The sequence below is a fragment of the Euprymna scolopes genome, chromosome 23, assembly GCF_053919585.1.
Source record: "Euprymna scolopes isolate OS-2025 chromosome 23, ASM5391958v1, whole genome shotgun sequence".
Classification (NCBI taxonomy): domain Eukaryota; kingdom Metazoa; phylum Mollusca; class Cephalopoda; order Sepiida; family Sepiolidae; genus Euprymna; species Euprymna scolopes.
The window spans coordinates 70,810,011-70,825,787 of NC_136504.1; the positions used below are offsets into that span (position 1 = coordinate 70,810,011).

Here is a 15,777-nt window from a genome sequence, read left to right on the forward strand (position 1 = left end):
CAGACAATATGAGTTGGAATAAATACATAAAAGATGTTGCCAAGTCTGCTGCAAAGAAGGTAGGCTTTTTCTATTGAGTTAGGAAACTACTCACATCTGCCATTATCCTATATCACAATAAAGCCACCATTCATCAATGCAGTGAGTATTGTTGCCACATCTGGGTTGATAAATTAACGTTTTGACAGTACTTAAAACACAATTTCTTACCAAATAAATCCTGCACTGTTTGCCAAATAGCAGTCTTAATTTTTAGACATTTTCTAAATTCAAAATCATGTTATGAACTCTAATAGACATTAAAATAAGGATTCTAGACATAAGCTTTAGCCTGTCCTGTTTGAAAAATGGAAGTAAAAAAATCGAATTCTGTATAATTTGAATTTGTTTGTAATTTCTATCCAATAATATTCATGGGATGTGATTTCAACATTGATATTAGTAAGTCTGCTTCAATCTATTTAATGGCTCTTATGCTTATGGTGAGAATATGAAGAATATGCAAGACATTGAAATATAAAATCTCAGACATATTTACATAAATCAAATTCAGGATTTTTTTCTTTTTACAAATAACAGTGAAAAAAAAAGACAAAAAAATTGACAAATGACAACAAAATGGTTGTTCATTCATTTTTATTTTTTAAGAATCTTCAGCAATTTAACATTTTTTTTATTTGCTTTTTAATTTTTTGGCAATATTTTTTTTGTCTGTTTGTAATTTTGTCATAAAAATAGGAATATAGAATGTCTATTGTTTTCAGGTCCATCAGGAGGAGAAGAGTGATTATTTTTTGACTAGCTGCTTCTTTCTGTTTCTTATGATGTTTATCCTGTCAGCAACAAAAATGAAAAGATTTTGCCAGCCAAAAAAAGTGTAGCGTAGACACACGCGCACATTGTTGGATGTAACATTGCCATCATCAATATGAAGAGATAGCACTGACAATGTCAAGAACTATAACATGGTCTGTACTTTCAATCTGATAATAACATTGCAATTCATTTAATACTGACAAAGTTGCTCATGATTTTGCTGCCATTTTTATTTTCCAGAGCATCTTCCATACAATTACTGCAAAGTGGTGGTGAGAGAAGTTGGAGGAGCAGCAGCTGTAATAATGGCAGACAAAAAAAAAAAAAATTCTAAATAATAGAAAAAAAAACAAAAAAAAAAAACAGTTGAAATGTGAGATGACATGGCAGTTTTAAAATTTTAAATTTCCAATGGAGGGTAAATCAGGTAACTTGATGTCTTTAATTTTTTGTGGAATGTTCATTTCTTTTACTGCTGACACAGCCCTGGCAGGAGCAGCTGCAATACCAGCCTGAAAGAAGGAGAATGGTTCCAATAAGAAAAACATAAAAAGCTAAGTAAAAATTTAACTATAAACAACATTTTATGATGAGAAAATATTTTATTTTTTCATCTTGAGTTTTTTTTTTAGTTAAACTTAAAATTACAAGGTGACTAAAAATGCCAGCATGGAATTGTCAATAAAATTCACAATTCTTTCTGTAATACAACCATGTTTGGTACAAATAAACTTTACTCCATTCTCTATTCTACCCTATCCGATCAGGGCCCCCCGCCCCCCCCCCATATTTCCTTCTGTGTCTGAAAACATGCTATATGACTTACAAATATTTGTACATAATGTTGACAAGCTAATCAAAAACCTAGATTCCAGTAAAGCAACTGGTTCTGAAGGCATTCCTATTATAGTGCTCAAAAAGCTTCAACCAGAATTAGCTCCCATACTTACAAAGCTACTTATTTAAGTGTTGTCTTAAGGAGAAATTCTTCCAAACACCCTGGAAAACCTCATCAGTATGTTCCATATTTAAAAATTAGGTGATCGCTCATCTCCCTCTCAATACAGACCAATAAGTTTCCTGTGCATCATGAGTTGCTAGAATCTGTGTTAAATAGAGAAGTAGTCAACCACCTCAGCAAAAATAACCTCCTCAGTGACATGCAATGTAGCTTCCATTCTGCTAGATCTACAGCAGATGTGCTAACAGTTATATCTCATAGGATTAGTGAATCTCTCAACGAAGGCTTCCTTTCTAGGGCAATTACCCTTGACATATCAAAGGCGTTTGATAAGGTATGGCATAAAGGTCTACTTCACAAAATCTTCAGTTATGGTATAGCTAGAAATGTCTTCTCAATTATTAAATCATTTCTCTCTGATAGGTTCATAAGAGTAGTGATTGATGAGCAGAAATCAGAAGCTCACAGTATTAATGCTGGAGTCCCTCAGAGGTCCACTGTGGGCCCAACTCTCTTCCTGATCTACATCAATGATCTCTTAAATCACATCCTAAGATCATTTGTAGACATTTATGCTGACAACACTACCATCTATGGCAACACTTCAAAGGCAGTAAATGACTAAGTTCTCTCTTATTCTCTCTCCTCTGATCTTGATAATGTGTTGCAATGGGGAAAAGGTGGCTGATTACTTTTAATGCATCTAAAACCAAGCTTCTATCTTTCCATCATCAACGCTCTGATCCTTGTCTGGCATCAATCAAAATGAATGGATCTCGTCTTCGGGAGGCTCCATGTTTTGAGAAACTTTTAGGTTTGACCTTTACACCTGATCTGAGATGGAACACATACATCAGATTGCTGGGAAAATGTTGGAATTGTTCTACTGTTTCAGTAGATATCTCACTGCTGATGCGATTCCCTGTAGAAGAGCCAAATACATCCAAGGATGGAGTACTGTTCCCACATGTGGGCAGGAGTTGCTAGAAGCCTCTTATCCTGCCTTAACAGAGTTCAAAATAGACTTTATAGCCTAGTGGGGGGGTGATGCCCTTTTCTCTTCCCTGCAACCTCTTTCCCACAGAAGAGACATTGCGAGCCTTTCTCTGCTTTATCATTAGTTTTATGGGAAGTGCTCGTCTGAGCTCTAATCTATGGTCCCCGCTGTCCTAACTTTCACAAAAACACTCATCTAGCTGAAACCACTATCAAAAATTTCACCCACTCTTTATCTGTGCCTAAACCTAAATGTAAATTCCATGAACAAAGTTTCTTTCTTAGAACTGCACACCTATGGAACTGTTCCGTTTTCCTACTTTCCAACTGATAACAACATGGTTGCATTTAAGTCCAATGTGAACAAATTCTTGATGAGCAATTTGCTTAAGTAATCTGATTTACCAAATTTCCACTACAAACGATGACTATGACATGTTCCCTTTGACCACTGTACACTCATTAATCCTTATCTTCGAGTGGCTTTTGGGCCTTGATAAGTGAAAAACAAAAAAAAAACTTGATTTCAAATTTCAATCATGAATATCCAACCGTCTTTGTTTTATCATCATTCAACGATATGCTCCAATTTTGATCGTTTGTATTTATCAATATCAAGTGATACCCAGTGTTTATTAAGAAGTTTGGGTCTGGCGAAGAGATGTTTTGAAGGATGAATAGTGGTATTGGGGCAACTCTTCATCAAAATAATTCTCAGGCTGAATTGAACTGAAGAGGGCCATTAGCACAAATATTAAGGCAATTGTAAAAGAGGAGTTAAGGTTGTCAACATTATTGCACATCATAATGTGCAAAATTTTCAATAACTAACAAGTGTGCTCATCACTGAATGGCAATGAAATAAAAACTGTTGGACATTTATGACTGAAACTTGGTGGACAAGTCAGGCACTGACAAAACTTTATTTGTATTGAATATGGATGAATTGCAGAAAAGATTGTGAATTTTATGATTCCATAGATGGAATTTTTTTTAATAAAGGTCACTTTGTAATCAGGAATTCACTAAAATTTATGTATGAACATTTCAGGGTTCACACACAAAAAGAAATTATTTTACTTATTAAAATTCGATAAATATTTTAATCTTTTATATCAAAAGAAAGTTATTCTATTAATCTTTTTTTTAAATAATTGTTATGAAACTGATGTTATAAAAATCAGTCAGAGTTAACCATAAACAATGTGAAAATGTCAAACAGGTTTTGTGAAAAGACATGAAAAAAGTCATTTTTCATTGAATGTTTTATAAACATGATTCACACTTTTCAAACATGGAGAAACGAGTGAATATGAACTTTTATTTTTTTACCTTCAAGCATTTAAAGATTGATATTCATGGGCAGTAAAACTTGAAAAGAAAATTAAAATCTCAAAGGGATGATGATCAAGAATTTATACAAAACGTTCAAAATTTTGATTTTCACTGTTTGATATTTGCGGTTTGTTTACAGGAAAGCACATTATTATTTTTAATTTATTTTATTCAGATTACATTTCATATCTTCGTTGTTATTTTCACAAGGTTTCGGCTGATGACCTCTTCGGCCTTCTTCAGCTTCAAATTTTCAAACTTGGGAATCTTTCTATACAGAATTTTGAACTGAATCCTTTATTTAATCCATAGGAGTAGATTGTTCTTATTCCTTCAGCCACTGACTAGATAGATCTGTTAATTATTATGTCATTTTTAGTTATTATCACTTGTAATAAAGAAGTGAAACTTTAACCCCCAAATGGGTGTCACTTCCATCTTATACACCATATGTCCATATAATAACAAAAAAATAAATAATTCAAATGTTATGGTTCGACAAGTTAAATAACTACAAAGCAGCAACTCATTAGTGTGAACTCAAGGTAACTGCCAAACTTCATCAGGTGCATCTTTTCAAACTCTGAAATCACTATAGAATTTCTAAATTTTTTTAACCCTTTATTTAATCCAAGAGGAGGGAAGATTGTTCTCGTTTCATCAGGTATGATGGAGTAGAAGTGTTATACTGTTGTTTGCCATTGTCACCTGTAATAAAAGATTGAATCTCCAACCTCCACTTAGATTGGATTGTGAATCAACATCTATAACTTGTGTAGTGACAGTTGTCTGGACATTGAAGGTTCAATTCTTACTATAGGTGATAATAATTAAGCCTTATATAATAAGATTTCTAGACAATCACAGCTGATAAAATGAGAACAAGCTACCCATATAGATTAAAGAAAGGGTTAAATTTGAAATTACATAGGTATTGTAGAGTTTGATCTGAAGAAGATTAGAATTAATATCAACCGAAAAGTTGCGAGAAACAAATCCAAGATGAACACAGAATAATCTGAATCTAAATTATCAATGCTCATTTAAAAAATTCTGAAACATAAAACAAGCAAATAGTTTTTTGTTTTTAATTTAAAATTTTACATAAAAGCATTATGGTTGTCACCATATTGTTTATGTATTAACAGTTCGGCAGCACAAACTGAGGTGCACAAAGCATCAGAAATTAAACAGTAATTTAAAACATGCCCATATGTTATATCATGTAATAACATTTTGAATAAAAAACTATTAGGTTGGTGCAAAAATAATGTTGTTTTTTTTATGTTCAACTATATATAAAAATGACATTATTTTTGCACCAGCCTAATACTTCTTTATTATCAAATTGCACCAAGATTCTAAGTGATGCAGCTGATCCGACAGAACTCAAACCTGGCATGCTGAACCTACAGTCTGTGCCTATATACACTACACCATGCCACTTCCTAAATATTCAGATACAAATAAAAAACTAAAACTTTAGAAAAATGTAACTGTAAAATAAGAATGAATTGCCCACTACAAAATAATTGCTTAGCAAAAAGCATAAGCTAAAATATATGCTACTGAAAACCTGAATAAGAAAAAATATATAGAGGAAACCCTGTTAGATTTTACAAAAGATAATCACAAAAGTATATTTAATGAAAAAAACACACACATATAATACATCACTAACCATTTTTTGGAACTTAATGATAGCAAGCAGTTTCCAGTAGTTGAATGGAAAATCATAAGGTAGACTGTCGATTTTTAGATGATCCATGTAAATTATGTCTGATCAAGAAACTAGAAATTTTAAAGTTTAAAAACACAAATATATATATTAAGTAGAATAAACAAAATTACTAAATAACAATATAGAATACATTTTACTCTAGAATAACTACTAAAATAATAACACCATTATAAAGATTACGCTTGGAAAAAAACTGCACATAAAAGGAGTCTCTGATGTCGATATTGACAGTCTGACTAACCTAATTGTGAATTAGAAGTCAAAAAATGTAAGGTAGTAGGAGTGGGAGAAGATAATTGATTTTTACAGGCATTAAACAGAAAAAGCCAGAGGAAGTAACGTGAAGGGTATGAACCTCTAAAATGGATAACAAGAGCCAATAAAATTAAGCAACAGTAGTAATCCTCTCTCTCTCTATATATATGTATATATAAAATATTTGCTTATAAAAAGAATGGGTTTTCAGTTCTCTCCCACTGTAAGAACTTAGACACCAAGGTTGAAAAGTGTGATTGAGAAGTCAGCACCCCTGCAAAATCAACAGGGATCAGATTATTACAAGAATGGTCTATCTGTTGATTTTGAAGGGCCTGAGGATAAAAATTCCTGGGATTCAAAATTTTGCTATAAGCCTGACAAATTATTTTGATGGAAAAAAAGGTCTCTGTGTGGCATCATAGGCATATTTTTATATAACTAGTACTAAGTTCTATGTACTGAGTATGATTGAAATAAATCCTGTGACAAAAATATATATGCAATATATCATCTTTGAATAGAAGTAAATATATAAAACAGCAATACCCATCTATATAAGAAGAATATCTGTTCGAGAATGGATAAAAATAATTTCTCAAACAAAAAACTTTTGCACCAATTTAATGTCCCTTACAAAAATTAACATCAAGATATAATGAAACTAAACATTGTCTACATTTAATTATTCAAAATTTGATCAAACTCCATAACATGATTTTGATTCTAGAAAATGTATCAAATGTAAGATATAATTTGAAACCCTACCACCTTACACTTCCGAAATTGATAATGATCAGTTAATTAGTTTAGGAGTGAATCCTGTACACACAAATAAGTAAAATACCCAAATTTATAAAAAAAGTCTTAAGGAAAAAATTGAAATTTGAGGAATCTTGTTATATTGATGTCCAATGACTATGAATCAAATGAAATTTTCAAATCACATTCAAATGCAATGATGTGTCTATATTATGATCCCTTTTTAAATATTCTCCAAAGAAACTAACATTTGAAGAATATTTATTAATTGATGTCAAATATCTTGCGCTAAAATTTCACAAAAATTGGCAGTATTTGAATTTTCATAAAGGGTTCCATCTCAATTTTACTCCATTTACATAAAACTAAACTTAACTAAATATATCCCACATTTGAACACCCAGCACCTAGCAGCTGTATTCTAAAGTAAGGAATGCTCATTTAATTGGTTTAGGAGGTTATCTTCTATACACAAATAAGTACGCATTCCTAACTTTATAAGGAGATATATATATATATATATATATATATATATTAGCAATACACATGAAAAAATTCAAATAGCTTAAAATATTTCAATATTGGTATACATAGAAAGAGCTTGATGAGCTAAGAAAGAATCTTTTTAAATTTTTTAAAATCTGATTAAAATTAACAAAGTTATGACTATTTTTGTGCCTCATACGTTTGGATATTTTTCCATCTTTAAGACCATATGCGTTTTGTCACATTTTTTACACTACTTTTTCAGTAAAAATGTCATATCTTTGTTAAAACACAAGACTAAGAAATGAAATTTACCACATAAGTGTATTTTTGTACAAGGAATCAGAATATGCGACTGAAAATCTCCCAAAGTTTATGGTTTCCAAATAATCTGCAGTAAATGTGCATAAATATGCAGCAATTCCTTAAAAATGCCATGTATCCATAAACAGAAAAGAAGTTGGAGAACTCAAAGTTGAATTGTAATAAGCTTTATGTACAAAAAACTTGAATCTAAACATAGGACCATTTAAAAATGAATATATTGCAATATTTCTTTGGTATTATTGTAGATGAACACCTTCTGTTTAACCCCACCCAACCCCTTCTGACCACCCCCCTCCAAAATGTGATTCTACCTTTTTAGGCAATTATGTATGAAATGCCAAGAAATGAAAGATAAACAAATTATTTTAGAATTTAATGTAAAATAATCCCCCATTACAGATCATTCTAGCGTTTTAGGGCAGTTAACTGTTTTTTTTCTATGGGAGATAAATCCTGTATGCTTTTTGTTTTGTTAAGACAATTATGTGTGGTTTTAAGAGGGTTTCTATGCAATGAGAATATGGGGAGGGTTGCCATTCGGACTTTGAATTAATTGTAGGACTAAGGAATATTATGTGTGAACATACTGAAGACTTGACAGAAACAAAACCAAGAAAAACAATATTAGAGGGGGGGGGCGGTTAGTTTCACAAAAATTTAATGTAAAATAATTCACCATTTCCAGGCCATTCTAGCATTTTAGGACAGTTAATTTTTATGGGAGATAAATAATGTGCATTTTTCTTTAAGGAAGGACCTATTTATTGTTTGTTTGTTTTAGACACTTGTATGTGGCTTACAGAGGTGTTTTGTTGGGGGAGGGGGCTTGCCACTCAAACTTAGTGTTATTGTTAGGGTTAAAAACTGTTTTAGGAGGAGACTTGCCACTCATAACTGGGGTTAGAGGTGAGGTTAAGAGAGCTTTTTTTCCAAGAGAGCGTTCATCCATCACTCATATTTACTGGTAGTGGTTCATAATTATTGGCTTTTAAAAATGTTATGGATTAAATTTGGAATATCACGTTACTATTAAATATGTAAACTTATGTCAAAAAAAAAAAAAAAAATGTGTATATATATATATATATATATATATATATATATATATAACAAATAAATGTTATGCAAAGCATTAAGCAAGATGTTACTTTTCTACCTAACTGAATAAGTTTTTACTGTTTTTATTTAATGTAAAATATTTATTCGATTCGAAAAGTAGGTAATATTCAGCGCTACCCGAAAAGAAAATATGGCCGCAATTTCTATTTATATTTTTCAAGTCTTGATAATCACTTCAAAGTAAGAAATGAAACAAAATGGTGAATGAAATCCACCCAATAAATGTCATGGTAATATTTATTGGGTGGGTTTCATTCACCATTTTGTTTCATTTCTTATTTTGAAATCTTTGAGACTTCAAAAATGTAAAGAGACATTGCGGACACTTTTCTTGTTCTTTGGTAACACTCGCTCAACACTACTTTTTTTTTTTTAATTACGTTTTCACCTCAAACAAGGCACATTGCCACTTTGTTGTAGGGGGCTACTATCAGGGACATAGGCATCAGGGGTACTGTGTAGGGAGTTGGGCAGCAAGATGTCGGTTCACATTGCATTTGAACTTCTGCATGTCAGTACAGTTGGGGAAGCAGGGACCTGGAAGGGAATTCCAAAGTCTAGCTATCCTGGGGAAAAAACTACTGGAGTAGAAGGCTTTCTTACATCTAGGGATCTCTACTGTGAAGGGATGGGATTTAGCTGCTTGTCGGGTTTGTCGGGGGTACTTACGTCGAGGGGCACAAGTGCTTGCAGTTCATCAGAGCATTCACCGTTAAAGTACTTGTAGAACCGAATAAGCATTTTACATTAAAAAAAGATAAATAAAAAGTATCCGGTTAGGTAGAAAAGTAACTTATCTTGCCTTTGATAAAATTTGTTTTTGACAACTTTTTCGTACCTCTGTGGATTGTAATACGAACCGTTACTTCATTTTTGTTTTGTTGTCTTAACTGCAAAATGCCGTTTCAATTTCAAATAAATATCTTCCAGAAAGATTATATATATATATATATATATATATATATATATATATATAGTGTGTGTGTGTATTCGACAGGTAAATAAGTCAGCAAAAGTTATATTTAGTTTTAATTTAATTACGAAATTTTGAAGAAAATTCCATAAATTTGTTGATTTCTATTTTCGAGGTTGAAGGTGTTTATTCCATAGGCCGTTTATACTACGCTGGAGCAGGTCATAAAAAATACCTTTCGCTTAATAAGTAGAAAAAAAAAATAATGAAATAAAAAGCTTCTTAATTGTAGTTTGATGTATTTTCTAACTGTTTTTAAAATTTCAAGAATATTGATATAGATTCTTAGGGTTTGTATTACTATAAACATAGATTCGAAAAAGTTGTTAAAAAACAAATATATAACAAATAAATGTTATCAAAAGCAAGATAAGTTACTACATTTATATTCATATTTTCATGTTTTTCTTAATTCGTTCTTGAATAAAAATTAAAGAACGCGTGTTGTTTACATTGGGCTAATGCTACAGCTGCTGCTGCTAATATTAACTTCATTTATCCAAATTTGAGAATTAGAAACGTTTTTTGGGGGGTAGGTCCTTTTAAACTATCATCAATTACTGCGGTCCTACTCAACATACATTTATTTTCTTGTAAGTTACAATTGCTTCAAGACCGGTTGGCAATTTCAAGCATTATGGCGTTTTAAAATCTTCATATAACAACATTCCAAGTTAGGGATCCTATTCTATTTATTATTATTTAATATTTTATTATTCTCTTTCGTTCTAATCTATTGTGGTTTCGATAGTTGGGAAAACCTAACTACGAAGGGAGATAATCCATCACGTTATTAATTTTCCAAAAATTAGTTGAAAAATTATGTGGAAAAAAAAAAAAGGTCGTCGTAGCTAACAGTTAAAGGGAGACAACTAGAGCCGTTTGATGTTTCAAGTCTAGTAAATACTAAAAAGCGTCTATGATTTATTAATTAATTTAATTAAACAGATACAGAAAAGGCTATGATAGCTTATTTAACAAATTAAGAATTTAAAGTATATTTTTAATCTTAAAGCTAATTATATACCCATGGGTTTAACCTACATCTGCCATCCATCCATAATTTACTGGGGTTACTCATGGCTCCAAAACCAAAATTATAATTCGTGTATTGTGTTCTCTGACAATAAAACCGGCCAATAGCTACAAATGTATTTCACTCCGATGAAAAGGTGTTTTCCCTTGCATATATATATATATATATGTACATATATATATATATATATATATATACTAGACTAGACTACCCATGACCCGTTGGATCAATATGTTATATTAGTTATGGAATTAATGTATGAGCGTGACACTTGTGATGTAAAGAAAATAGTTTTTTGTGACATAACAGACACATTTCTATGAAAGTATATTGAAATGAAAAAAGAATATAGATAGATTTCTATGAGTCGTTCTGTTTATAATTGTTTATTTTTTAAAATAAAACTTACAGCCATTGAATTATAAGTGGTTAGCACTGAACATATACCATAATACTTAAATTCAAATTTTGATATATCTTAATTTAAACGCAAAAAAAAAAAATAATTGGAACGCTGAAAACGTGCACACTAAAACAATACATTTAATTGTCGCATTGATTATTTATCTGTAATGCAAATTAAAAAAAAAACATTTTCGGGGTTATTTATTTATGTTGGTAGTGTAGAAGAAAATGTATGAATGTTTTTTTAAGAAAGGTGTATTAAAAAATGAAGGTGGTGGGTAAATCGCTGTTATAAAATGCTCTTATGGTTGTCAACGGGTTAAAATAGATTTATTTGTAAGAAAATTGCCATAAAATAACTTAAACGCAATACGGAAATGAACGATGTAAAAAAAAAAAAAATGCAGAAAGTATTAGCAATTGTTTATTTGAATAATTTAAATGCAAAAAAAAACAATTGGGACGCTGAAAACGTTCACAGTGAAACAATATGTTTTATTGTTGCGTTGATTATTTGTTTATGTACGCATGCGCAACCAGAAGTCGTAAACCGGATGTTGGGTTACAACACCCGTTACAAGGTCATTTGAGTTTTATAATTATATATATATATATATATATATATATATATATATAAGTAATAAAATTAAGTGAAAAAATAAATTTTCCATGATAAGGCAAACCAATCTGGAAAAAAAAGATCTACCTGGTTTTAAGAGGTTAAATAGATTAAGTTACGACAAAGAGTAAAGTTCTTGTCAGGAAAAGAGAAAAAGCCAGCATTATCTATATATATAAAAGCGAAAATGTGTGTGTGTATGCATGTATGTATGTATGCATGTATGTTCGCTTTTTTGTGTATGTCCGCGAAAGGCTTTTTTCCGAAAAGCGATCGGTCAGCTCACTCTTTCTGTAAACTTTTTATATCACGTCTAAATGATAATATCTAAAAGTTACGAACAGGGGTCACGTGTGCATTTAATTTGCCCGACTTTTAACAGCTCGGCGCTTCGAAAAGCGAATGATCTGGCTTGCAGCGCAAAACTAGGTCAGACACCATGCCACTTCCTCGCACCTGTTTATTCTGCTTCATAAACATTCACTTAATGTCGTTATCAGTTCCTTTCCCTCGTGACCGAGACCGTTAGGTGTCTGGCTATTTTTCCCTTTCATTTCTACTTTTGCGTCAAGGCTTTGGAGTTCAATCCTACCTTCCTACTAAAACTTTTTTTTTTCCTTTTATACCTCCAAACACCCGAGCAACACCGGGTACCCCCCGCTAGTACAAATGTAAAGGCAAAATTTGCAATAAAGTTTTGATAAAAAATTTGAATTATAAAATATGAATAAATCAGGACAAATTAAGTATGCAAGAAGAGAAGAGTAAGAAAAATAAAAAAAAATAAAATGAAAATGTTAAAAATTAGAGTTGATTTTTTTATTTCTTATTTTCGTATTTTTCTTTTAATTCTTCCATACTTAATTTGTCCTGATTTAGTTATATTTTATAATTTAAATTTTTGCATCAGAACTTTATTGCAACTTTATTTTAATTTTTGAAAGATTTTAAAAAATTTTAAAACATTTTGCAATTTGTATAAACTTTTTACAATGTTTTCTTTATATATATATACTAGCATGGGTGCCCGGCATTGCCTGGGTGTTTGGAGGTGGGTGTTGAGCAAAAATAAAAAAAGTGGTAGTAGGAAGACTTTTGAAAATATCGGCGAAAAAAGCGACCCCTCCCTGTTGAAAAGTGCCCAGTTGAGGGTGAAGAAATTAATGTTTTTAGCCAATTTTCCGGTATTTGTCGTCTGAAGGGTCGAGCTTCAAAACGATACTGATCTTGTTAAAATCTGTCGCCCCTGTCGAAAGTTTTAGGCAGGCATGCAAACATACATAAATTTATATATTGGTAGCTCAAATTTTTGATCCAAACCGATTAAAAAGCTTGCCCTATCTCTGAATACACTTTATGTAAAATTTCAAATGTTTAGACCAGAAATTGTCTGAGTAATTTGGTAGAGACCGCAGAGGTCAAATTTTTTAAAACTTTTTTTTTTCTGGTTCTTCTATCTTTCTTCCTCTTCATATTATTGCCCTCCCCCTAATTTTTTCAAATTTTAACCTGAAAAATTTTTGCATTTCTAATCTGAATGTTTTCAAAGTCTGTGTTGTCTTTACCTTTACATTTGTATGGTGACAGACTTTTCTTCTCTTTTGACAAGAAGCATTTAGCTTTGAAATGTCAGAGAACAAAGAGGTTTCTTCCTTATGAGTCTTTCTGTAATCCTTACTGACTTAATAATGTAATAAAGTTCTCATGTAACTTTACTCCCTATCTTAATTTATTCTATATATATATATATATATATATATATATACCGTGTCAGAAGGCGATGAAAAAAATCCAATAAAGTGCTCGATCGTGGATGTGAGAGCTGAAGATACAATATTTATTACAACACTATATATACATATTTCAAGGTTGTACCATTGGTTTCATTACGCCGAATCAACCATAAGAGGTTGGAAAGAGTCAGCGTAAATTCATCAACGACACTGAAAAACTGAAACAATGCAAAGTGAACAAACAGCTCATTTAACAAAAAGTCAACAAATGCTCGTTCAACATTTTTACTCTGTTAAACTTTAACGTTTTTTCCTGTTTGTTCACTTTGCATTGTTTCAGTTTTTCAATGTTGCTGATGACTTTACGCTGACTCTTTCCAACCTCTTATGGTTGATTCGGCGTACAACCTTGAAATATGTATATACAGTGTCGTAATAAATATTGTATATATATATATATATAAGTTTCGTGGTTAAATTTTAAATTCTGAAAAAAACAACATATAGAGACATATTCGATTTAAGAATTTATTGCTTGACAAAAGGAATATATAGAACTATCTTTCTAAGAGACTCACACCTCAAGCAAGCCGTTCCAACGTTACCATTCCGAATATCATCTCCAGGATTATTTTGCTATCTTTGGTATTTTGATAACTACACTATTGATTCCGAGGTCCGTTGCACACTTAACTCAATTACTTACGGGGATAATTACAATGGAATGGTATATCCATCAAATTTCGGATATACTTTGTCAACACCGAGAAAGCATTTGGACTACAGCAACCAACACGCAATCAATGCAACAACGAATATTGGACTCCTTCCGGTAATGGGCTACCCAGGTTGTATCAACTTCTCTTTTCGTATAATTTTCTCCATATAATTATCCACAACCACTCAAAAAACTATTTTCAATAACTGTGCTGAAAAGCAAAATAGCGTCCATTCGCAGCTGAACATTTTGCTAACTGCATTTCATTTCCTCTGATGATAGGAGCCATTGTCGAAAATCCATGGATTAAGGAAATTAATATAACCCCTTCAATATATTTCTTTTGTCAAGCAATAAATTCTTAAATCGAATATTTGTCTCTATATGTTGTTTTTTCAGAATTTAAAATTTAACCACGAAACTTATATATTGCTCCATTCTTAAATATTGAGCTTTTCCTTTTTGGCTAGGATCTCTTTGAAAGTATTACTTCAAATAATATCTATCAGGATTTTTCATCTGAATTCTATCAGTGTCTTATCTCGCTTATATATATATATATATATATATATAGCGAGAGAGAATGAATGGAGGTAAACAAATAAATAGCTTTACAATGTTATTGCTGGCATTCTTAGAATTTAAGTCAACAATGGTCTGGCATACGATTGTTTTAAAAACTAGTAGAAATTATTACTATTTTCTTATTATTTCTGTATATGTGCATTCCAATATGTCTTTTCTTCAGTGCTTTTCAAAAAAGGACACAAACAGGGGTTCAGTAAGAATATTGACATTTAACAAGGTTTACAGATTTTTACAGGAAAAGACAAAGAGGTACATTTTCCAAACCAATATCACTTTCACAAATTGCCAAGGTACTAACAATAATAATAACATTAATAATAACAATAATAATAATCATAATAATCACAATAGTGGTCATTACAATGGTTATTATAGTCATAACAAAGATAATCATAGAAAGTCAATAACAAAACAACAATAATATTAATTATCACACCAACAATAACAACAATCATATCAATGACAAAAACAATAATCATAATATTTATTACAGCAAGTTATGAACATGGCAATGAGGCTACACAGACGAATCCACATTTCATCTCTATAAGGAATTGTCAAGCTAAAATACATAGAATTTGTTTTCTCACTCACTCACACACACACACACACGTAGTGTTTAGCTAATGAATCAGATTCATTATTATTCTCTCCTGCAAATAAATGTTTCCATTAGCTGATGGCAAGTCTTCTCTCAAAGGTTTGACTAACTTTTACCTTTTTTGTTCTGCTTTCCTTCTGTTTTTCTTCTATTTTTAATTTTATTATAATTATTGATGCTCTGTTGCTTATATTTAATTCTGATATTTTCCTACCTACAATTTTTTACAGCTGTGTTGTAAATGTTGCTTGTCTTGTTAATTGTTTAATCAAAACAGTGTTTATCAACACTCAATATTTGCCAAAG

General features: G+C 31.2%; 1 protein-coding gene across 1 annotated transcript in view; it reads right to left on the minus strand.

Annotated features, from left to right (window-relative positions):
- Positions 1-619: 619 nt before the first annotated feature.
- The window catches only part of LOC145245985 (AP-3 complex subunit sigma-1-like), a 72,801-nt gene continuing 57,643 nt past the window's right edge, over positions 620-15,777 (minus strand). The window contains exon 6 of the mRNA XM_080107777.1: positions 620-1,328. Coding sequence (XP_079963903.1) covers positions 1,209-1,328 — 120 coding nt within the window. The 3' untranslated portion in view covers positions 620-1,208. The remainder of the gene's footprint in view (positions 1,329-15,777) is intronic.